The 26,346-nt window shown below is 42.6% G+C and overlaps 1 protein-coding gene across 1 annotated transcript in view; it reads right to left on the reverse strand.

The window, feature by feature from the left end:
* The window catches only part of ptprua (protein tyrosine phosphatase receptor type Ua), a 178,614-nt gene extending 157,285 nt beyond the window's left edge, over window positions 1-21,329 (reverse strand). The window contains exon 1 of the mRNA XM_028429850.1: window positions 21,093-21,329. Within this exon, the coding sequence (XP_028285651.1) occupies window positions 21,093-21,162 (70 nt within the window). The 5' untranslated portion in view covers window positions 21,163-21,329. The remainder of the gene's footprint in view (window positions 1-21,092) is intronic.
* Between the last annotated feature and the right edge of the window lie 5,017 nt (window positions 21,330-26,346).

Genomic DNA, 26,346 nt, shown 5'->3' on the forward strand with positions numbered 1-26,346 from the left:
TTTGAAATGATCCAATTTTAAAACAAACACCGGCACATGGACGGCATTTGTATGTGTGTGTGTGTGTGTGTGCATATATAGCCTACTCAGGCTCAGGCGTCTGCATGTTTAAGGGTGTCTGTACTTTTTGCCACTCTGTCAGCACTCGGCTTTGACAGAGAGCTGTAAGTGAAAGGACAGGGCAATATTACTGGCTGTTTGTTTGGTGAGTCTCCCCCCCTGTCGCTCTGTCACTCCGGCTCAGCGTCAAAAAAGAGTCTGACTGAGACGCTCTGACGGCTCCTCTGTCACATCAGCAAGCAAGGCGGGAAGGCTGACTGATGGCAAGAGGTGTGGGGCTGCTGGGTAGGTATGGCAGCAAAAGGAAAAAAAAAATCTTTGTGTGCATTAGAAAGTAGAAAGAAAAAATCGGTATGCATGCAAGGGAGGAAGAAAAAGACATGCCTTTAGCTATTCCTGTTTGCTTCTGTGGCTTGTAGTCTTGAGGCTTCACACTGTTTCAGTTGATGCTGAAAAGACAAGAGTCTAAATAAAAATATAGGCCTAGAGTTTAGCGGGGGGGTGGGGTGGGGGGACGGATGGACATCCAGGCCAAACGGAGTTTGACAATTAGCAACAACACACTTCTAATGAGCAGTTGATCCTCCAGGAAAGCCAGAGGCAGAGGAGCTCATGGGATACAGCACATCAGCTACTGGGGCGGCCCGGGCTTCATGTGTTATTCAGGGCACCAGCACTGCAGGATAGCGAACTTTGTGTGTGTGGAAAAAAAGAATATGTTGCACTTCCAAAACTTATGAAGTTTCCTGCACTGTATACATTAAGCTTGGAAACTACATTAAGGAGTATATTGACCAAAAACCTAAGGTTAGTAGGAAACATAGCATATAAACATAAAAACACAAGGTGGTGCATTACCATTGAAAACTGTGATAAATACTGCGATAAAAACCTGCTTTGTCACCGTCTGGGTGACGAAGAAGAAGGCACTTCAGCATTCGAAACTCACTCCCAGCGCCATCCATCATCGAGCTGAAAATGCCATTAGCTGGAGGGGGTGGGGGTTGGGGGCTACATCTTAAAAGCCAAAAATCTCAGCACCTGGCTGAGAAAACTGATAATTAAACATCCTCTCAGCTATTTATACAGAGTATTATGATCCACTGATGGATTTTTAGTGCTGCTTCTGCCCTTGTTATTCTGAGAGATATGTCATTTGTAAATGATCGCGGTCCAGACATCCAAGATATTAATAATCCGCTGTGCCAGCCGTGTCACCGCATATTTCACTCCTCACGTGGGTGTTCCTCCCACAATGCATCAGCAGGCACATCAGGTCAACTAGACTCTAGATACAGTAGGTGTAATTGTGGTTGCCTGACTGGAATTAATACTCTCACACACAGAAATGGCACAATCAATCAGTTTTGTATAACAACAGAGTGGTTTCAAAGCACGGTGAGGCAAGGCGATCAGTGCCGAGCCTGACAAACTCCTGGTTATTCCAAATAGGAGTAAAAAGGCAGAGCAAAAGTGGATCTGCTGTGACAAAAGGGGGCTTGTAGACGACACCCAAATATCAATATAAGAAACTGAGCACACAGAATCATCTGACTAAATTTACCAACTGTCCTTGATACATACATATGATCATTAATCCACCAAAACCAATAAAACCTCCTCCAAAACTAGCAGTCTGAAACAAAAACCAGCCAGCAAGTTTCCACCTAGAACCTTTTGCTGATCTTTGAATGCATGGTTTCATTAGAAACCCTAATCTGAAATTATAATAGTGGTATTGACTTTATTCCCAAAAAAAGTAGCTAAAATTAAACAGTGTGCATTAGCCTGGTTTTGTCAAAAACAGAATAAAATGCATTCCTTAATGCAACTAGAATGTCATGATTGACTCACATGTGACCAGCAGTTACATGACAACAATTAAGCAAGTTTTTGGCTGAGCTGCGTGTGCAGAGTAGATTGAAAAAGTGGCAAATAATTTACAAAACACTTTTACAAATACTTGTATTTATGATTGATGTCTTTAACTGTTATAATCCACTTCAGATCATCAGCAAAAAGAATCTAGAGTAAAAAAAATGCCGGTATAAGCAGGCTGTAAACATGTTTATTTCTACTGTAAAATCTGGAGCTCTATGGGGATGGACTCACTTATGCCCCCCCATGAACACCTATGGAACTGCAATTTTTTTGGCATATTTTTCCCCACATCTCAGGCCTGCAGGTACCACTTGATTTTCACCTTACGTCTGAAATTATTTTTTGTTTTGTTTTTTTGGTAAAAGTGGGCTTGCTGAGAGGTACACAGGGTGTGAATGTCATCTCGATGTCAGAAACAGACAAACAGATACAGACGCACATCCTAAGCCTCATCTAAGAAGACAGGATCGACTAAAACCCTGAGGAGAATGGGCAGACAGCGCTGTGTGTCTTCTTTCATTTTGGCAGAAATAAGAGTTAAGACACTCTGGAGACACATTCTTCGAGTAGACAGATCGCTTCTACAAATACACCCGGTCCCCTGTGGAGGAGCATGTTCCTCGGAGGAGGTGCTCCTCTAAAGATATTCAGTCAAATTTACTAGAACATCAGAGAGAAGGGGGTGGGGGAGCAATAGCCATTCCGTCTTTACTTTAGAGTATTGACTAGAATAAACTCACAGTGCCTCCGGAGCTATAGACAGCCAGTCAGTGATGCAGTCTTGGGATCTCTCTCAGCATGGGCAGCCTACTTAGCGATATAACATGTTCCTCCGAACCCTTGAGAATGATTATAATTAGAGTCTATTGTATATGAGTCATTGAGAAAGTGGGTAATTTATTTGCAAGAGGGAAGATCCGCCAGCCGTCGGACAGCTCTTGCCGTACCCTTCTTCACTAGGAGCCCTGATCATCGGTTTGTTAATGCCGCAGCATGATTGTATTTCTTTTTAAGTTTTTTTTGGGGGGTAGAAAAGCTGCTGTTAGGGACAAAACACCAGCAATCTTCTCATTTTCCACTCACCACTCAATAAAGTAAAGTCTATGATGTGTCAGAGCAGGGCTGTAATTATCATTCATTTCAACAAGGATCCAGAAACTTGGCAATCAGCAGCACAGAGAATGAAACAGTTCAGCCACAGACTGGTGGTGTATTCTGTGATAAATACGGTGTTGGGAATTTTCAATAGTCACTCTTATTCAAAGCAATCACATCTACTTGTGTTATTGGCTGGAGTAATCAGCACGTTCCACAAACGATCAGTGGAGCCAGGTTAGGAGGGGGTTCGGGAAAATGACAAGGCGAGGGCGGCCGATTGAAGAGCAAATATGTGAAATGGTCAAAAAAAGAGATGGAGCTCAGGTGATTTTAAAAAAAAATGGCACACCAGGATCTTATTGCTGTGATTTTTTTAAGCGTTGGTGTATCACAGAACTGCCAGCGTCGCACTTGGCAGCTTGTACGTATTTACGGTAAATCCAGCCTGACGTGAATGCAGCATAAACCTGACTGATATATTTTCAGCGGCCCTGTTTGTGAGGAGCCCCGTCAGTGATGGCAGCTTACATTTATCCCCCGCGGACACGCTGACTGACACCAAAGACACAACGGAAGCGACGCTCTGACTGACTTTTTAGAAACGACGTTAAAAATTGTCAGCTCGAGACAATTCTGGACCCGCTGAACGCACAGACTTATTACAACCTCGGTTAACTGAGGCCTTTAAAGAGACGTTGAAGCACCTTCAGGTTTGTCAGTTTCAACTGCCTGAAAATGTCACTTAGAAGCAAAAAAACTAACGCACCCAGCACCAGAATACTGTGGATACAGCCAGTCAACAAATACATCCACAATATGTCATATATGACAATATGTCATATTTGTTTTAAGGCAAGGGGGGGGGCTCCAAAGGGGTGACTCACTCACTCGTGTTAAATTGTCCAACGTTACAGCAGAAATTAACATATTTACAAAACATTGTTTTAACTATATTGAGGCCTAATTAAGAACGTGATTTGCAGAATTGCTACTAACCCTTTGAATTGTTATAGTTTTAATAGCAAAACTGATATAAAGTCATTCACCAGTGTACTGGATTTTTGAATATGGTTCATAGATACTTAAACTTGGACGACAGGATCTGAATGCTGTAAGGTAGGGGTCGGCATCCTTCAGCATTGAAAGAGCTATTTGGACCGGTTTCCCACTGAATAGAGCACACTCGGAGCGACAAACCCCTAACTACTAATCTACACCTATTTGACCACTAGATTGAAGATAATATTAATCTATATATAATGTAGATAGATAAATATAGATAATATTTATCTGTAAAAAAATGGCAGCTTGTATGTTATTTTGATTTCAGTGTACTGTCATTAATTTCCTCCATGCCGTAGGCTACAGTAGTCAACCTGAATATGAAACACGTTAGTTCAGGGTCCAATATAATATGTATTTTCAAAATAATAGCTTGTTTAATTATTTCTTTCGCCTGGTTAATGTGATTTCTGCTCTTGAACTTCACCGCACAGCGTATCGTATCCATTTCAGGGCTGTAAGACGTCACTGATTTTCGCAGAGGATTGTGAGCTCTCATCTGGCTCGAGCGATGTTTACATTTAATGTAGTTTATGATGGAAAACACAAGTATGAGGACCCAAAGATCAACAGGACCCCAAATGCATACTTTTCCATGTTAATATAAGTGTCAGGAATGTCTTTTCATGTAGGCTATAGAACACCGAGTTTGTCCGGTGTCACAGGTGCTGCATACAGGACGCGATTGTGACGCATATTTTGACAAAATTTTTAAGTGACAAAAGTTTCATTTTAATATCACAAAAGCATCTCAATCTCCAAAGAAATAACTATTACTATGAAAAAACTAAATGAATAAAACAAAATACATTTAAATTAAACAGCCATTATTTAATCACATTATTATTATTTTTTTTCCAAACAAGAGCTCGCCACCTGGGAGCCACAACAGAGGGATTCAAGAGCCTCATGCGGCTCTGGAGCCGCAGGTTGCCGACCCCTGCTATAAGGGTTAAACATTAAAGAAGTCATCATAGGATGGAGACTGATACTACTCAAAAAGTGCAGTACCTCCTGCTGCCACTTGAGTGACTCTAAAAAGGAGTCATCCCTGTAGACCTTCATGTTAAAATGTCAACTTTACAGCAGGGATAAACAGGTTTACAGCATGGTTTTGGTCTTTATAGATAATTGCTAAATCCATTTTAAAAATATAAGCATGGGTATTGGTCTAATAGGACTAAAACATGTGCATAATTATTGGTGGAACCGCTTTGAGTGACAGGCAGATGAGGTTTTCGGCATGTCACCGTTTGGCACACATTTAGGTTAACTAAGAGTTAGGCCAAATTCTTTTTTAGGACATCCATAAAAACATTACTATACACTGTACTGTATGTAGTACATAAAAGGTTTAGGCAGTCCAATGTATCAGCAGCCTGTCGCTCTCTTATCTCCACTGAGCCTGGAGGCCAGGGATCAGGTCTTACAGATCATCAATCAGTCTGGACTTGTGAATCGTCTTCACGTTTACTTCAAGGTCAGGCTGTACAGTATTGAAAAAAAGCACTCTACTCCACGACATTGTCCCCGAATGGGTCCATTCATCATTGCTAACCCCCCGGAGCAGGCCGGCAGACAGTCCCCCTCAACCGTTCCCACATGATGCAGCCCTGCAAGATGCATCAGGTCCCCGGTTAAGACCGACTTTGGTACACTGGGCTTCTTGGAGGGCACCGCTTTGGGGAAGATGCCCCAGAAAAGTTGCTGAGCTTGAAAAGAGAGGTTTTGAACTCTTATATATAGACAGACACAGCTCCAAGTGTGCACACAAACTCGTCCCTGTCTCTCGCACCTGGTTTACAAAAATGAATAGTCTCCCTTGGGTGTTTCGATTCTTGAAAGAAGGCCGAGGCGGCAGTGGGCCAGGAGAATATATATATATATATATATATATATATATATATATATATATATATACACACACTCTTCACTCTCTCTCTGTGTATGTACAGACACCCGACTTGGTTATTTTCCACTGGGGGGAATTATGTAGTCCTAGTTTTGTAGTGTCTGTGGACTGATTTGACTTTGCATCAAGTGTAGCGCAACAAAGAAGACAGATCATGGTGTAATTCCTGCACTGTCTTGACAAACGAGCAGTTTTTACCAGGACGTAATGGTCTCTAAAATGAGCCCTGTGCCGTTGCACACATTAATGAGATGCCAAGCTTTACTTTGTTGGTCCCAGAGACGGAGCTCCACCACAGGGACCACGCAGCTGCAGACAGTATCTCTGCTGTGTTCAAACACTGGACAACAGGCTCTCTATCCTTCCACTAAAATTAAGCACCTCCTTTCCAAGCCCCCTTCTCTTCTTCTGTTATTTATTCCTTCACCTTGCTCTTCTCCCATCGCTCTAACTCTTTTCTTGTTCCTCCAGCAATCTCTCTCCATCCATGCCCACATTTCAGTCTCCTGTAGACTCTGATAATGAGAGTATATGGTTTTGCTTCCCTGCTCTCGTTTTCTCAGTGAGCGGCACGCTGTTGTGCTGTTTTTGCGACAGGGGTTTAAATCCTCCAGCGCAGCCTGCCGGCACCGTCGCAGCTACTCACTGGGCCGGAATAAATCCAGGAACCTCCGAGTCTTGCCTCTGAATAGAGCCCACGCCCCTGAAACCGAGCCCAGAACAAAACCCCCCACCCGCATCAATCCAGCGGCAATGAACCCAAAAGGCCCTTCCTCCGGGAGGTTTAGCTTCCTCCTTCCTTCTTCCCTCTACCCTGCCTTCATAAAGAATGATTTCAGCTGCCTAATCAACTAGAAAAAAAAAACTTGTGCCCTCCTCCCAGTTCCTGCTACAACCACCCCATCCTCCCTCCTCCTCCTCCACCACCACGTAAATTTCACATGCCAGTGATTTTGTTTTTCATAACATGAAGGGAGAGGGCGATTGCTCCGAACAACATTTTCTCTCAAGCATATTTGAAATGTCAACATCATTAAGACCAACTGTCAAAGTTAGTGACAGTGAAAGGGCCCCCACCTACCCAATCATTACAACCTCGTGCCAAGTCTTAAAAAAAAACTGGAGAAAAAAAATTTTTTTCCTGTCAAAGCTTTGCAGGCTTACACCCCCCCTCCCCATCCGCATCCGTAAGAGCTCAAACACCTGTGGCAATGATTGCAGTGACAGAATCAGGCAATTACTGGACATTTTCTATATTCATGCCCCCGGCTAGGTCAAAACTCCTTGTGTATTTCACAAAGACCACCACCAAAATACCGCCCCCAACCTCTCCATTCCCAACCTCTCCACTCCCTAGGAGCCCCGGGGTCTGGTGTGTGTGCGTTGGAAAAAAGTTGGAGGTCAGTCCTGACTCAGGTGTCCAGAGTGTCTTGTCAAGTCCCACAGCAGCGCAGCAGCATGCACAGTTGAGACAAGGTCACTGCTTCAAACCTGGGTTATGATGATGGTGATAAAGTCATGTTCACCTATTATAATTAATATTATGACATGTTTTTATCTAGATTAAGCAACAAGAGCAACATTTTTAGAAATTCAGCCACCAAAAAGATTATTTTATATAGAGCATTATTCATCTGCATTGGCTGACATTTGAGTATAAATTCTTTTTAAAAGTTCTTTTTGAAAGTTTATTTTTTTTGTTTGTATGTAGACCAAAAATGAATAAACAAATTTCTGTAATAATAGCTATAATATATCTAATAACTACTAGAGGCATTAGAAGGAGCAGCATTCCTTTAAGCATTAGTAACAGCAGAACTGGTAGCCTAATTAGCAGCATTATACGGTACATATTAGCAGCAATAACAAGCAGCATGAGCTCTAAGAGGAAGAGCATTCTAAGCAATTGTCAGCATTTGTACAATGGCAATATCAGTAATAGAGGTGAAAACTTTAATGACACTTGGGGGGGTGGGGGGGGGGTTCTGCTGCACTTTAATGTACACTCTTGCCTGTACCTCAGCATATGTGTCTGTCACAACTTTGCTTCAAGGTAACTTTTGTTTTCTCGCATCTGTTCTACAGTAAACCGTCCAGTAGGTGAGCTATTCGAGCATGCCTCAAGCCCAATTAAGCACAAACAAACCGGCTTAATTACACCGGAGACCACTTAGGTGAGGATTTACACCTCAAAACATGCTGGCCCACTCTAGTTTAGGACAAGCCTGTTAACCTTCAGTCACATGATGAAGGATGTTTGCTTCGCCCCCCCAACCCCAGCCCGTCCATTCTGTGCCCAGCCAAGCGGCCACGCTAAAGCCTTGTATTAGGGACTTTGCGCTCTCACTTCTTTGCCTCTACAGATTTGCCCTGCCTTGTACTGTAATCCCTCTCCGGCAGATTTTTTTAATTAAACACGGACAAAACATTGGGGGGTCAACGACGGAGACGGAGAGAGGGGAGGAAAGGACGCAGAGGCCTGCACCCCCGTGTGCAGCGAAGCTCGTTACCGCCTTTCTGTTAGGACGGAACCAAAAAAAGAGCTGTCACTTTTTGACAGGATTCCTGATCTGCACCAAACCCTGTTAATTGCTGCACCCTCCCCAAACGCACTCATGCATGACGACACACACACACACACACACACAGACACACGAACACTATCTGTCAACCGTCCTTGGTCACATCCTCTAAAATGAAGATGTTATCAAAATTACCATAAAGTAAGGCTGTGTGTGGGAAAAGTCAGTCTCTCTCACTCCCGCCCTCTTTTTTTCTTCCTCTCTGTGATTGGCAGGTTTAATTAACAACAGGTCCCCTGTCCTAGCAGAAAAGTGGGACTGGTAGTGGAGGAGGGTGCTGATATGAAAACAATGCATAGCCTACTTTTGGGTGCATATAATTAGAGATGTCTGGAGGGGGGGGGGCGCTGGAGAAAACGCATGGGCGTGGCCCTGCGTGCATCCCATAGGAGAAACAATGACAAACATGTCATACATTGTTCTACATGCATTCCTATATCCCCTCTCTGCACTCAAGTAACAGGCTACTGACAGGTTGAAATTGCCTAGTTATTAAGTACATGGCATATGATGTGTACAGAGGCGGCAATGAATTGGAAAGTCAGGTAGCAAATTTGCATAACTAAAAGTGAAAAATGACCTTTCCAGGCAGCTGAGTCAGGGAATTCTGCTCAGCTTTAAGCTTTTTCCTGCCATGTCTCTCACACCTTGATACTTGATCCCAGCCTATTTAACATTTAACCATAACCAACCAACTGAACAGTTATTCAGTTTTACTTGCTTTAAAAGCCCCACTAAGACATACTTCAAAATCCAGCTTCTGTTACATTTTATCCAATGTATGTATCATTTCTTTCTGTAATCTAGTACTTAAAATTGTTTTTTTTTTCTATTCTTTGTCATCCAATGCTCAGATTCAACTGATTGATTGATAAGACAATAAGTTTAGTTTATCTTAAGACTGACTTCTGTCAACTGTGAATCGGGAAAAGAAGCAACATTAGCTCAATGTGAATAACTTAACTTTACTTAACTTAATCTTAAATTAACCTGATTGACTGCAACCTGGGCAAGAAGCTACATTAGATTATACTGGTTAGTTTAACTTAAGCCTGACTTAACCTGGTGGATTTTATTTCTAACCTGGACAAAAAAACTACTTTAGATCATTATGGTTTGTTTAACCGCTTGACAATGTTGTTTTTTTACTGATAATCTGGAAAAAAAATCTGCATTAGCTTGTAATCTAGCCCAGTGTTTACTTATACACTATAAGTATACCAATGGATGCTGATGCTGACTATTTGATAGCATGTAAGAAGCTACGCTACACAGCTGAAATGTTGAAATTATTTTTAAGTATGTCAGAGGCAGAAAAGGATAAGTCTGGGGAGGAAAGTAAAGATAAGGTTGATGATGATGATGATGATGACATCCATGAATGCACACGCACACATGAATGCCCTAATGATTCTGTAGGGCAAAACTGTAGCTGCTACAGGCTACATTAGCCACTATTAGCATGGCTGAATGTGTGGATTAAATGACGTTTTAAGGTTAAATATGACAGTGGGACAAAACTATTTAACAATACTTTTTGAACTGACCACTGAATTAAAACACTTTAAATGGCTGTGGACTGCTAAATTGGCTAATAGGCTAATTTGTGCAGCACATCTAGACTTTAATGTCACCACATCCTGCATAAATGTAGAAATAGTCTGAATGCTAAAGCCTGTTTGGAATTTCTTAATAGCACCCCGTCTATGATTAAGTGTCTTTTAAAAGGCCTAATGGTAAGATGTTAGAATAAAAACTTCATTTCAATTCATCTTGAAGATGATTTTTCTTCAGTTAGTTTCATAATACATCACCAACGACGTTTTACATAAGACAGATAAATTCAACCAGTGCAAGCTTTCTGCTGCTCTCACCACTTTTCTAGGTCAACTTACGTGAGGCTGCGTGTTAACCAACTCACAAACAACATATGTCAAGTGCTGCTTTATGCAAGGGCAAACAAAGTAGATCTGTTTTTTTAATGTCTACTCAGGTCATCATCCCTCCCCGATGTCTGGGCCAAACTCATCATCCTCTCCTGACCTATTATTACTATTGTGTATGGGTCTGGTGACTCCAGCCACTTGCAGTGCCATCTGCTCAGACTCCATTGATGCTGAGATTAGGGTTGTAGGGGCCAGGAGGGCACAGGGACACACATGTTCGGTGGCCCGAGCCGCAGACGCTTACTTTCGACTTCGTGCCGGCTTGTGATATCAGATGGTGGAGGGAAGATGAAAGGTGATGCGACACAGACAGAAATCCGACCACCAGTTGATTTCTGTGCTGCTTCCACCAAACACCTCCCGCTGATGTGATCAATAATCCGCCCTGCCCCACCGTCTTCTCCCACTTCCTTCACTTGACTTTTTTTCCCCCTCCACCTCCACCTGAGATGCAGTGCCAGGTTTTGCTTATTGGATCAATGATTCAACGCCTCCTGGAGCTTATAAAAGGCACAACATCACAATTTTAGATGTTGGTGGGAATACATGTCATAAAACATGAAAAAAGGGTATATATGCCTCCAATCATCCTCGGCTAGGCTAACAGGTTCCCTCCTGTGAATGCAAAGGATGCTACAGTCTGCTCATTCCCATGCAGGCAGCGCTCCATCAGCCACTTGCTCATGAATGTAATCCTTTACGTTTATCTGTCCGAGTTCAGAGTCCACGGGGGCCCTAACCCACTGTACTCACTATTGATGCATATGCTGTTTTGGAAGGCAAACACAGCAGATGCTGGCCCAGGTGCTATTACTTTTTATTTCTGCCAAAAACACAGCCAACGTCTGAATCGTTGCCAAGGTGGGCACAGGAGTCAGAGGGAAGGTAGAAAGATGGAACTAACAAAAAATGCAAACGCCAAGTTATTTCTAAAAGAAGAAGAAGAAGAAGGACAGATGGGTGGGGAGGCAAGGAGTGCCAAGATGGAAGGCATTAATGCTGCCAGGGTTAAAGGTTCATCTCTCAGTGGGAATGCCTACGCTGGAAGTGTTTATTAATTTCACTTTGAAACTTGTTTAAAGTCAGCTTCTTTCACACATCCGGCTGAAAAATGACACAGTTCACCCTGATCACAGCGGGAGTAAGGGTGTCAGTATCTTTTTCACAGAAGTGCTTGTCAGATCACTGCAGAGTCTGAAAACCTTCAGACACCAGAATTGGAACGGCTGTGTCCTAAGAGTTGGATCTAAAAAAGCATGATTCAGTCCAGGTAGTGCAAAAGTGGAGGAAAGGAAGATACTTTTCATCTATCAATCGCTCTATTCTACAAACTTCTTAACCTCTCAGGGTCATGGTAGCAACAGCGAGGAGAGCAGGGATGCCCAGCTTCCCCTAGGGGGTTATCTAGGCACTCACAGGCAAGCCTGTGAGATCTAATCCCTCCAGCAGGTCTCCGCCCAGATGGCCATGCCTATAGTCAACCTCTAAAGGGAGGCGCCCAGGGGGCATCCTAACCAGATGCCCGAACTTAATGTGGAGAAGCAGCACCTCAACTTTGTGACCCTTACAGGATCTTTTTATCTCAGAGAGTAGTCATGGCCCCTATGCAGAGACATTCTGCTGACAAAGTCAGGGACGGCCACAGAATCATTTCTCCTACTGCCAACCAGCAGGCACTGCACTTGAACCCTAGTCCGGACCTTTGCAGGTGGTGGACCCACACGATTCTCTTTCCAAATGGTTTTAAGGAAAGATCCAAAAGTGTGATGTACTAATCCAATAGTCCTTATACTGCTCTCTTACTTAACAGATCAGGTATCAGGACACTTGATCTACCCTGAAACTGACCTCAGTGAGCACATCAGGTGTCTTGGACAGCACCTGATCCACCAAGACCTGAATATTTCCCCATTGGGAAAGAAATGGTTGAATCTACAAATCCATATAACCCATTCTAATCCATCGCTTCCACAACACAAGAAAGTGGACTGTACAAGTAAGCAGCTCAGCATTACAATGAACGATGCTAAAGAATGCGGAGACACAGAATCTGGCGTCGCTCCAACATTACAGGACCAGATAATGAATAAGCCGGTGACGAAGACACCCCACAGTGATAGCAGACACACAGGTGTTGCTGCTCATGCAGCATAACCTCCCCTGCTGCGCACAGAAGGGTCATTGCTAACCTTGACGGGGGTGAGCAGGCACTTGCCGCAGTGCCCTTGTTCACTCCGGTAAGGGGCATGTCATATTATTATTTATTAAATAATTTGACTTCTTTTTTTTGCCTCACAAGTTTTTCCTTCAACTTTTAATATCTCTTGTGCGCCACAGGGACACTCTAAGGCCCAGTGGTTTGATAACTTTAAACGCCTACTTTTTAAAGTGTAATATCTACAGCTACCTTGGGACCTATGCACCCCGGGTCTTGCTCCATATCAGTGATTTTTTTCCCCCTCCTATCTTTTAAAAAAACTGAAGGGTAAGATATAAGGAGGAGTGAGTTTGTAGCTTGGAAGTTAATCTAACTTGAGTTTATCAGCACTGTGGTCTTCTCCATTAATGACACGGGGGACTAAACATGTGAGCCCCGGAGGGAAAACTCGAGGAGATAAGGAATTGAAGAGGAGGAGAAGGAGGAGGAGGTAGCAGAGCTGAAAAGAAATAGCTTTTGGCATCCTGTAGTTTTTTTTCCCCACCAGAATTTTCAGAGAGGGAAAAGAAGCGAGAGGAATACTGTTCCTGCTGTTCAGCCCCAGATGTCATCTCAATCTAAAGTGACACTTGCTGACAGCACGACCACAAAAATCATCTTGTTGCTGAACTTTGACCCCATCCGCTGAATTTGCTGCTCAGTCGTCTCAAGCTGCAACGATAACGGACAGTTTCCGCTCAGCTGCTGGCGCCGCGACCGCCGTCAAACCCGTCATCAGACGTGACAGTCCGACCACAGGTTTCATGGCCGTGGAATAAGCTAGAACAATTGGTTCGGCCTCACAGTGTAAACACACCGTCGGCGAGGCAGCATAGAGGAATATTCATAAAGATTATTCACGGTTGGCTGTCAGCAACGCAGACAAATCAGGAGGAGGCGGCAGCAGGCGAATCATAACCGGCCGGACTAAATGGACAAGCAGCCGTCGCAGCAGAACAGTCATGCTCCTGCATATCTCATCTCTGTGTACACCTAATACATGTACACATTCACACAGCCGCAACCAAAAGGATTCTGCAGCATCAATCTCACCTGCCATTACTGACAAGCTGGACATATCTGTGTGCTGAGAGCAAATGTTTCCAGAACCACGGGGTAAATTAACCCCGAAAGGAAACAAAATCCTCCCTCAAACACTGCACACTGTTTTCTACCATCAATGGGATGTGGAGAGCGTTCTGGGGTGTGAAAATTAATCAGTGTGCTAATGTAACCCTTTAATCTAGGGTTGTCTCACTTAGACCGCTCACGTGTAAAGTGGAGCATTCTTTGCATCAGTTTCTAACCTGAACGATATACACCATGGGACTGTGAGGGTCACTCAATTCAAGGACATGAAAGATATTGTGGAAAGAGGTTGTCACTATAGTAACCAAGACTCAAACATTTTTTTTTATTCAGATTTCACGGTAAAGGGCAGCTGTAGATGCCATGAGACCACAAAGGAGCCGTGGTTACCAAAACAAGATTTTCCAAACCATGAAAGTTTGAAAAAGGTTTAAAAGGTGAAGACCAAATGAATCTTGTTGAAAGATTTTCCAAAACCAATCCGAGCAATCTTATGGTTATTACCATGGTAACCAATGCCACATTTTGTTTTAAAAACCATGATTTTTCAAAACCTAACCATGCATTCTATGATCAGTATTCTTCTATGATCAGTCGCTTCTTTCATGGCAATAAAGGCTGTTCCATACTCCGCGAGACAAAGAGCGGAGAACGCACTCCACGGGTGGTAAGAGATTAAAAAAAAGGTCTTTTCCACACTGAGGTACCATACTCCACGAGACGTGTGTATGCAGAACTCCTCATACGGCCCGCCCACTAAACTATAAGGAAAGACTTTACTGAGTTTTTTAACACACCACAAGGACTTGTGCCATGGCAAGAGGGCATTATACAGAGAGGGTGCCTGCAACAGCGTGAGATGTCCGGCGATGAGTTGTGAAAATGCGACATTAAAAGTAACAATAGCAAAGATTCAGTGTTTGTGCTAGCCTTTATGACCACATTTGCACATCTTCTGTGTTCCAATGTGTCTGCGATACTTCAAACTGTCCGGTGATGAACTGTGAAGATGCGACATTAAAAGTAACAATAGCAAAGATATACAGACATTGTTAACGAGCCTATTATGTCCGGGTATGTAGGAGTATATAGAATGGTAATAACAGTCACCATCTGGTATGTGTGAATGGCTGTCTGGAGTTATTGGTGACAAATCACCCTTACTTGCCTTTCTTTCTTTTATTGCTCATCATGCAAAACCAGTATGGTCTTATCTAAATCTGCTGAATCAGTGCTGTTTATACACCTACCTATATACCTGGAGAGGCTCTTGCGCTTCTCCACTTTCATCACCAATCACAGCATGGTTGCCGCACAGCCTTGAAAGACAAAGTTCGGCCCGGACCCTGTGCACAGGAGTGCGGATCAGCGGGCGGTCAGAGACAAAAAATGACATCATTTTGTGGCCGTAACGTCTGCCCGGGGGAAAAATGTCTTTGTCTCGCGGAGTATGGATCCAGCTTAAGAGCATTGTAGATGGAGCAGAGGTTGTTACAATGGTAACCAACATGCCAACTGTAATTTTTGAAACTTCATAAAGCATGCAAGCAAGCAAACAGTGGTCACATGCAATACGAATCCAACCGAACGCCATCTTAAATAAGAGAAAACAAAAGATAAGTTCAAAACTTTTGCACCTCAACAACTGCTCAAACCTTCATGTCAGACTTCAGGGCATTCATGTGTGATGTGTAAAGAAAAACTATTATAATGACACCTGATCTGAGCTGCTGTTCTGCTGTTGGAGTGTCAGGCAAGGAAAAAAGGGCTAGATGCTTTAAACTCCTTGGGTTTTGTTGCCCCAGCAACTGGCCAGTGCCTTGAGGCTGCATAATTATACAATTATCAGCACTCTGCAACACACAGAAAACTCTTACATCTAAATTCAACCTGCAGTGAAGTATTCGTGCTATGTGAATTCGATCCCATCAGCTGTTGCACTGATTGAATGCCGTGTTTCATCCAGGCCGCTGTTATATAGCTTATAGTTGAAATTACTGAGAGCTGTGTAAGCACCGAAATGAATCACTGTGGAAACATTAAGCAACAGCAATCAAGAAACCCAGAGTCTGTCCTTGATGTCATCTAAAACGGGTACCTGTAAAGGCGTTTACTACAAGTCTAAAAGTGAGAAAATTACCGATTGTCTAAACATGTCTGGTGATCAAGTTGACAGACAGCGTGGTGCCTGCTGCCGTTCTTCCATCTGTTCAATAATGATTTGTTGTTAGTGGGGGAAGAAAAAAAAACAAAACACATCACCAACACCTGGAGAGCCGAAGCTCCCCCTCGGTCCTGGTTCTCTACACCAAGACACCTTATGGGTTCAGGCTGAGGCAGTCTGGCGGTGCTGTCAGCTCCAATATCAATGCGTGGCGGTGACAGGCAATGTGTGCACAGCGGCAACATCGGTGGATTACTGTCATACGGATAACACATAGAGGTGATAATGTTCAGGGATTGCTACCGACGCGTGTTTTCCAATACAAGGCCTGCTTGAGGAAGTTAGCCTAGAAGAGAAGATAAAGTATGACTTGAATGTATGTTATTAAAAATTTAATTATTAATATTGACTATTTATTGTTAATTATTATGTTAACAAGTCAAATATAACTATAAATAGTACTTGCAAGTGCCAAAAATCTCACTTCCTATGGTGGCCACTTAAGGGTGGCTCCCCTTAGAGCTTCATCTTAGCATGTCCAACCCTACACAATACACAACGATAATACTCTGTTGTCACACACATGCATAAGCAAGATTTTAATGTACTACTATGTCGCATTATGTCGACGATGTCCATGTGTATTTTCATGATTAATAATTGTAAAGTTCTAGAGAAGATTTAAGTGTCACTGCACATTTCTTCAAAGGAAATGTCAATATACTCTTAATAATTTACTAGTCTTGATGATTAAAACATTTACTATTTCCACAAAATGTTTAATTACAATTTTGTTCTTCAGAAGTGACTGGAAAGTTTAAATAGACTATTCCTGATGACTATGTCAAACTCAAACAGCATTTTTAACACAATTTCCTAAAATTTCTTCATATTTTTTTCCTCATTAAAAACATCCTTCAAATGTCACATGACAATTTCAATATCCATGCGAATTTTCATGCATGGTCTGTCTCCATGATGGGCCGGTGTTAATGTGGATATTTATCCCACTTTGTTTTGACGCAAACAGCATCAGCGAGGCGTTCACTGTCCTGCCTCGAGTGTTCAATGGTTCAAGACTTAGCTAAACTGATAGCATAATTGCTAAATCAACAAAACAACCACTACTAAACCAACAGACTAACGCAGCTTATTAAATGGATCCATGATGAGCTACTGCCCAGCGCTATAGATGTGTTACGCCGGTGGTTGGGTGTAGCAGGAGGAGCTGAAAGTTCAGCGGCGTTGTGAAGCCTGGCAACACAGCACATCCCCCAGCTCTACTTCCATGGAGAAAATTGCCTTCAGTAGCAGCCCCGATGATAAGAGGAAATCATTTCGAGATAAACAGAAGCAATCATGCTGCAGTTATAAAGCCACTGAAGTTTGCCATGTCTCCCAGGCCTGAGAACTTCCAAATAAAATAAATAAATAAATAATAAAACAGTCTTTCTTCTGTGATGATTAGAACCAAAAAACATTTTAATTCACCTGTGCTTTAGCCACTATGCCAATAAGGGATATAACAGAGTGACCGAGTCCTAACAGCACAGGCAATTAAAATTTCTCAAAAGCCATCAAAGTGTTAGGATACAAGGGGGGGGAGGAGGAGGATGAGGAGGAAAGGCCTTGGCTCAGTCTGTCAGGCTGATTATTAAACACATTTGTGCTTAACCCATCCATTTAAATGGATGGGGGGGGGGGGAACAGCTGTGTGTAAAGCTGTTCATCAGAAGAAAGGTGAGGAGCGAAACGTGGGCAGCACTTCATCATTCCAAACGGGTCATTTTTACTCCATTTCCAAATAACTGCAGCCATTTTTCTCCAGCAAAAACAGACAATTAAAGTGAGACCATTTAGATTCTGAATTGCATGTCCCACAGCTCTGAGGGCCTTTAACTGTCTTGTAAACAATACGGACTCAAAAGACTCATCTGATTCCCCCCCATAAAAATCGGCATAGACACAGTCCTTTGCACATCTCATTACCATGAACCATAATTACTCATTTTCTTCAACAACATGTAGCCATTATGCTATTCGCCATTGTTCCATTAAAGAATCTTGTGTTATTTCCTCCAGAACAACCACATTTCATCATCGCCTTTTGTACGAGCACATGCTCCATTTTCTCCATTTGCAGGCTACACATTTGCCCCAGGAGAGCTCTGTGTGTGTGTGTGTGGGGCTATTTTTCTGTTGGATTAACGTTGAACTCCTCTCAGCAGACTACCTTCTTGTGCCAGCGCACAGCAAACCCCCCATCAACCACCCACCCACCCAGCCCGCCCGCCCGCCCGCCCTCCGATCTCTTGATCATTTAGAGCCGCGTGTCGGTGTTTGCTCACGTGGTTCCATTTCAAGATTAAATCACCTCCTACCTCCATCAGACTTCCATTGGAGCCCCTCTCCGCTAACAGGGGGCCCCGGTGCGTTTAAACAACACGGCAGGTTGCACCTCAGCAATCACACATTCTGTAGGTGAAAGGGAGGTAAAGAGACCTCACACACACACACACAGGAGCTCTAGTTGGAAGCACTTTCCTTGAGTGCAGCAGAAACACAAAGTGAACGTGGCACCTTCTCCTGTGTGCAGATCCACATTAAAGCTGCATGACCCTTCCCACCTCCACCCACTTGTTGGCAGTCGAAAGGGAAATATTAAAACTTCAATACGTCTAAGTCCGAGAACAAACTCAAGGCTTATACTTTGATGGTTGATACTAAGAGCAGCGTATAGAACGCAAACCCCCAAGAACATACATATGATTGCACTGAAGCATTACAGCCAGGCCACAATATGCATCCATCTCGGAACCATTGTTGTTTATCATATCCAGATATTCTCTGCTGTCAACTGAAACATCAAGAGATGAGAAAGCAAATAAGTCATTTCAAGTCACTCAAATTGCAGTTCCTCAAGTGGCCACTGGAGGATTAGGGGCAAAAGGTGGGCAGACTACCATATGAGATTACATTTATACACAACATAATTATGAAAAAAATACTATTAATGGCATTCTCAGGCAGACTGTATATAAGTCAGTCCTGCCAACCTAACTTCACTATAGAGGTGACACCATATATTTATTGATGTTCACTGCTCTAATCTAAGACCTTCTTAAACAGCTAGAGGCCTTAAAGTTGATGCAGTGCTACTTTTGAGGTAAAAAGTTCTGTTCTGCTAACATGCTACAAACATTGTACTGTATATACATGTCTCAAATGAAATATTTTCTACCAAACTACATCGAGGTCGGGATTTACTAAAGATTTTGTTATAAGGTGCAGAGGGCACCTAAGAGGGCGCTAACGAGAGCCTTCTGTAAGCAAGACTGAATTGACCTAAATGGCTAACGTAATTATTTTTTAACCTTCTTCTGGACAAAAAAAAGACACATTTATATATTTATTTTTGTCTTTAACATGTTAGAATTATGCTAATACCGCTAATAAGGTTAGTTACATTAGATAATGACAGATCCTGGCTCGATCCAGTCTGGATGTGATGGATCAAAATGGTGGACAACATTAGAGACACACAACAAAATCTCTAACTTGAATTATATATATTAATACTTATATCAAAAACATAATAAGATTTGCCATACATGCTATTTGCACCATATACATTTTTTGGCTACACAGGATATCATTCATCCTGGACAAGCTTGACAGTGCCCCCTATAGACAGGAATCTCAAACAGTCATAGAATTTCTGTGACATGGACTCACCACACCAGTTGAGGCTAACAAGACACAGGTGAAAACAATAAGGGCAGAGTAGCCAACCACAGAGGAGGGAAGGGACAGGAAGTGAAACAACCACAAATTCACATGGAAACTACCAAAATAAAACAGGAAGTTTGACCAGAAAAAGCAGAAAACAAGACTATTAAACTATGGATGACTATAACTATGGACATCTTGTATTTTTATTTTTTTTTTGGCAATTTAAACACTTTAAAGTGAAGAGAAAAAAAACAAGGACATAATTTAAAAAAATACATATAAAGCAATCATCTTCACCCACTCTGCTGCAACAGGTTTCCCTCAATGCCAGCTGAGGTTTCAATCAAACACATTATACAGTGGAACAGCTGATTCATACCATGTGGAAATTATCACCATTGTCTCCACGACAGAAGTGATTTCCAGCCAATAAACTGACTCCATGCACAACAGTTGTTCACCGGACAGGTGGCCATGCAGCTACACTAAACTGCTACACTTGGGGGCAGGGAGTGGCTGGTCCATTCAAGCAACCTGTTTCTTGGCAGAGGGTGTAACTGATACCCAATCCACTAGAGTATTTATATCACAGCTACAGGACGCTCACCAGGAAAACACACTACCACTTTCACTTCACGCAAACTTGATAGAGGTGAGACCGCAGGCCTATCACTAACTGCATTAAATGTTTAACTACTCGCAGTCAAAGGTGGATTATAGCATCTAAAATACCTTGTCTGAGATTGAATATTTCAGCTTTCAGTGCAGTTATTTGGGACACAGCAGTGACATTATTAATTCATCACACACACACACACACACACACACACACTCCTGATTTGTAGAACACCATCTCAGATGACTGCCACTGGCCCCTGCTGCACAATCATGCTCCATCAGTACACAAAGGACAAGTTGGCAGCGCATTTTATATACATCAGCAATAAAAAAACGACTTAATCACTGGGATGTAATTTACATTCTGTGAGTGGGAAAATGGTGCTGTCACTGCTGAAGCCTGAACAATGAAAACATGACAATAAATCCACAGACAGAAAGACAGAGAGAGAGAGAGAGAGAGAGAGAGAGTGATTAGAATCCACTCTGGAGATATGATCGTGGTGAGGACGCAGGAAAGGCTGGAAAGTTCAGTTTGAATACGCACACTGGCACAACTTTTTATGAAGCTGAACAACTGTGCGCAAAAATCCAATCGTAACTGTCTAGATTGCAATAAGAGAAGTTTGAACCCCGACAGTCAACTTTACAGCCTGTGACTGCGTGATGGTTTTCAGGTGCGCGTGTTTGTGTGTTTGTGTGTGTGTGTGCGCGCGTCATGCCAAAAATCCACATTTTTCCTTCACTTTACCTGTTGGTGCCTCCATGCTGTCTGCGTAGATCCTGACGGCCAGCATCAGTAGCAATGCTGCTGAATGCATGTTGGCAAAGAAGAAAGAAGAAGAAGAAGACGAAGAAGTAAAGTCCAGTTCGGTTTGTCACAAGAAGCAAATCCTACAAGAAACTCCAGCAGCAGCGGCGGCGGCAGCAGCAGGAGGACTGGAGAGAAGTTATGCGCTCAGCTCCATTCACCGCCGCCTGCACTGCTCCCTCCACAGCCCGCACAGGGAGCATCTGATCTCGAGCTAAAGCGTTCAAAAAGAACCCCCCTTTCCTGTAACGGCTACTTTTTTTTTTCCAAACGTGCAACTGGGACGCAGGAATGCGAGTCTGCAGCGCCCCCATGTGCCGAGCAGGGGTAATTTACATACAAAGCAGTCTGTTCCTTACTGAAGCACCTGTCCTCCAGCAAAAGAAAAAGTGAGAAATAAAATAAAATAATATGACAAAGAGAGGTCAATAAGTCAAAATTTTGGCTTATTGAATGAAATAAAGCAACAATTATGTACAAAAAGGCAAAAATATGAAAAAATAATCTAAAAAGTATTTGATTGAAAAAGTCATAATTGTGAACTGCAAAGTCCATAGTGTGGGGTAACATTTTTAAATTTAAACAAAAATGTGAAGTGAAATTATGGCATCAAAGTCCTGTAACAAATATGTTAAAATAGAGGAAAAAGACAAAATGTAACTAAAATTATAAATAAATATGAACAATTAAATTAACTTTGCTTTCCAGTCAGAATGGTGTTTCATTATGTGAAGCAAAAATCACAATTACGTGACTTTGACTTTTGCTACTTAGAATGTTTTACGCCTCTTAATGTTTTCGGTAATGGCCAAAATTTTCTGAAGGCAACTTGGATCAGAAAATGAGTGCACACACACTGGGTCACCACACTGGCACATCAGTGGGGACATTTTCTTTCCTCCATGTTTCCTTTAAGTGCTTTTCTGGCTTATTCCTGCTTGACTCTTGCTCTCCATTATTATGCTAAAAAGGAGCAGATTAAATTCTGACTCACTTCTGCTGAGGTATTTAGGCAGTAACACCTTGCCAAAGGCTACCCATGCAGTGTCTGTGTGTGTGTATTTTATATATATATATTTTTTATGAGGCTGCTCCCTTTGACGGTATTTAACGCAGTGGTTTGTGGCAGCGGGGCGCTGGTTGTACCTGGACATTTTGGGTTTGAGCCACAGATGAGAAGCCTCTAGCAAAGTCAGACAGTGAGACCCTTTATTCGGGCTCCAGCAGTGCTGCTCTGCAGCTGACCTTTGACCTCGCCTGAGGGGTTTGATTTAATTAATGTTTATCGAACAGGAATCATCATGGTGGAAAAAAAAAATTCCTTAGACATGGATTGCAGGCCAGTCCTAAGAATGGATCCTTGAAGCTAATGAGACTTTTCCATACTGCCTGTTTCAGCATAATTTAATGTTCAGCGTAAATATAACCCAAGGTTTTCACATTCACTGTCATTTATTTATTCAAGAAAATTATCTAATACTTTGTATATTATATGTATAGTGAAAAAAGTAAAAATTTGCTTTTAGTATCATCTGTGACCCCATGTGCAACAATAACAACAATTAAAAGTTGACAACTGCTTGTTTCAGGCATCCACATCATTTTAGTTGGAATAAGGTCAGAACTTTGACTTTAATCATTCAGTAAAAAAAAAAAAAACAACCTGTGGTGGTTGTTGTCTTGCTGCCTGACCCACTTCTACAGAGAGACTGTCTGACAATTTACCAGTAAAATTAATTCTTTCCGATGGCCAAGATGCAGCAAAACAAGCCCAAACCATGGTACTACCACCACCATGCGCCCTCTGGTTTGCAGATAGGCAGCAGTGTTCTGCTGATGGTGGATTCGTGAACATTAACATCAGCCAATGTGAGAGAGGTTAGCCTGTGTTCCTTTGTGACCTTGTTGACCTTTGACCTGCATTCGGTTCATTAAGTTCTCTTTTGATATTTTGGGTTTTATTTATGCAGAAATAAAGAAAATTCTAAAGGGTTCACAAACTTTCAAGCAGCACTGTAGCATAGACGCTCCCTGGTTCTGTTCATGGTATTGATCCAGCTCACTTAAACAAGTCCTGATCTGTGGCTGGGTAGCAATGTAATGACCCAGCCTGTGAAGGATACTTTTATTCTACTGGCCTTTGATTCTCTGCAGGGTCATTTCAAAGTGACAGGGGCCACCATTCTGGGCTTGGGTGGTGGTGGATAAATAGCCACACACACACTCGTGGCTTTATTTCCAAAAATCATCCACACACTGCGGGGTGAAGTGCGGCCAACTCTTTCCTATACCTGTTAAATTTGTGCATTGGCCCGTGTCCACTTGGCTGCTGCTCACGATGGCATGGAGCCATCCTGCTGCTCACTACTGGACTACTGGCTGCTTCAAAGACAGGAAGAGCGGGATCAAGACTCTTTATCACCCCCTGCCTATGAAATATTGATTTTGTAGCCTCTGGGCTTTTAACGTGTGTCTGGGAGATATTTATTTTCTTAGAGGAGGGTAGCTGTGTGTGTGTGTGTGTGGGGGGGGAGGGGGGGGGGGGTGCATATTGCGAACTTGCTTCATTTGCCAGCCTATAATAATTCAGTGTAAATTTTTAAACTATTGGAAGAGGATGATATTTAGTGTCAGTGATATAGTGGCCCTCATGCCCTTCAAATCTAATAACTTCCTTCATGCTCATGTTAACAGCCTACTCATAAAGTGCTTATAATGCGTGTTATATAACCAGTTAATTTGGCCGTATTAATTCTGCTGTATTTCATATAAGCTGTAGTCACCTGTAATATAGCCTGGAAATCATAAAGGTGGGAAGCTCGGAGCGTTGCTGGTGACCATGAACACACACACACAAACAAACACACAGATACCGCCAGCAGCAAAAGGAGAAATTTCATGTATTTTTCCATCCAATAAAAGACGGCATCTTTTTAAAGGTTTAAATTTGAATGTCAATAGTTTTTGGGTAAAAGAACACTGAGGCTATGTTTGCATCATTTTCAAAGGGGAAGGAGTAAAATAATCTAGTCCCCACCTACTGCACTGGCAGTATACACACTGATTTAGACAGAATGTAGCATCTAGCATATAGTCTAGTCATTGAAAAGATGTAGTACATGCAAATACACACAATAGCCACACTATTGTTAGCAGCAAGCTATCAATATAAACTGAATATCTCAGCCAAGCATTGGTATTACTTTGACACCTGGACAAAAGTATGTGGACACACAGCCACAATGTGTTTGCTGACCAGGGTCCACCCCTTTTTTTTTTTTTTTTTTTTTTTTTTTAAGTGTTTTGTGCCATGTTGAAACAGGTCACTCATCAAGAAAGCTTGCCAGTAGCTTCCTGAGGATAGTGAGGAAGTTCAACAGCATCCTCACAAACTCCTACAGGTGTACCACTGAGAGCCTGATGACTGCTGCATCACAGCGTGGTATGTGAACGGCGGAGACACATCACTGGAATCAGCCTCCCATCCATTCGAGACATGACAGGACCACAACCCCCACAGCACCCCAGACTGTTCTCATAGCTGCTGTCTGACAGGAAGTACAGGAGCTTGTCTGCATGCACCCAGAGACTGAAGGACCTCACCTTTCAATAAACCTATTGCGGGACACGCACAGCATGTCTGCTACTACGCGATAATGTGTACTACAGCACTTTGTACTCATGCCTCTTATAGCCAGCAAAATGTATCCACCCCTTGCACAATCCTCCTTTTTTCATTCTTTAGATATTTTCTCTCACATATTTCTACTTCTTAAAGACCTTGTTGGCCCTGTGTTAACGTAAGCTGATCAAACCTCTTATTAGTAGTACGTCTTGAGAGGGGAACATTTTAAGGACACTGTCGACTGATTTGTTCATAACACGTCAGAATACATTGATTGATTAATCATGGTAAATCAATCAATAATACAATCAATCATCACCTGCAGATTTAGTAGACTACAGCTTTAAGATTTCCCATCTTAAGAGCTAAAAACACACCGGCAAGATTGTAAAGGTGTCCATTTACCGGCAACAGTTCATGGGATTGAGGTTTGCAGCCAAATCCAGATCCAGCTTTCGTGATGATTTTAATTCTATTTATCTAGGTATCCTGCCTGAAACTATTGAGAGTACTCGTGCTCAGGTTTTTGCCGCCTTTCTAGTAAGGTCAAGCAAACAGGAGTCCACGTCTGTCACTGTGCTGCTTGTTTGTGTCACATTTGGAGTGATTTAACATGAGTAAGAAAGGTGAATGAAGGGTTACAGAGGAAGCTTTTGAATGAGCGGATGCCTACACAGTAGCTGCTGCAGTGGCACTTTTGCCACGCAGATCCTGACTCAGGCCTTTAGCTGTGGTTTTATTATCCACAATATGTTCTGTATACAAGCAGCTCAGTAGATATAAGTCACAGGTCAACTTAAGGTCCCGGCTGTTTCATAATTCATCAGGGCAAGCCGAGGAGCTATAGCCTCTGTTTTCCCTTGTTACTGATGAACATTCAAGATAAGATCTGCTGGTATTTACAGCCTGCCCCCACCACACCACCCCACTCTCCCTTTAATCCACCATGTGGTAAGATAATCACGGCAGACTCCTGCTTTTCTCTGTTCCCTAAAGATTTTCACTTTAAGAGGTCTGAAGATTTTCCTTTTAACAAACCTGAACTGGCACCCTGAATATACTGTATACACTTTCATGCATTTAAATGTTTTAGAGACTCATTTTTCACAGCTATTATGGTGCATGATAGGTTCCATTATGCAAGCATTGGGTATTCAGCACAGTTGTGCATGCACCTGTTTTCAGGGAGCGGTGTGGGTGGCTGGGTGGGTTAAAGTAATGCAAATGCCAGGCGGTGGAAGGAATGCAGGAAAGTTTGGAGAGATCATTTCTCTGGTTACACAAAGAACATTCTGAAGGAGGTATGGATCTTTGGCCTATGACAGTGGGATGTTAGCACTGCACCATAAGGACAAATAAGGTACCAACCCTAGGTCAATTGATGAATGGTTGTTTGCCCTGTGATGGACCCCACCTCTCACCCGTAGATAGCTGCGATAGGCTCCAGCTCCCCCGTGAACCTGCACTGCAGGACGAAGCGGGTTCAGATGATGGATGGATGGATGGAAGTACCAACCCTAGCTTTGGCCATTTGGGGGCAGCAGAACAACTACTTAATGTGTTGGTATC

This window comes from Parambassis ranga, chromosome 2 (genome assembly GCF_900634625.1).
Source record: "Parambassis ranga chromosome 2, fParRan2.1, whole genome shotgun sequence".
Taxonomy (NCBI): Eukaryota; Metazoa; Chordata; class Actinopteri; family Ambassidae; genus Parambassis; species Parambassis ranga.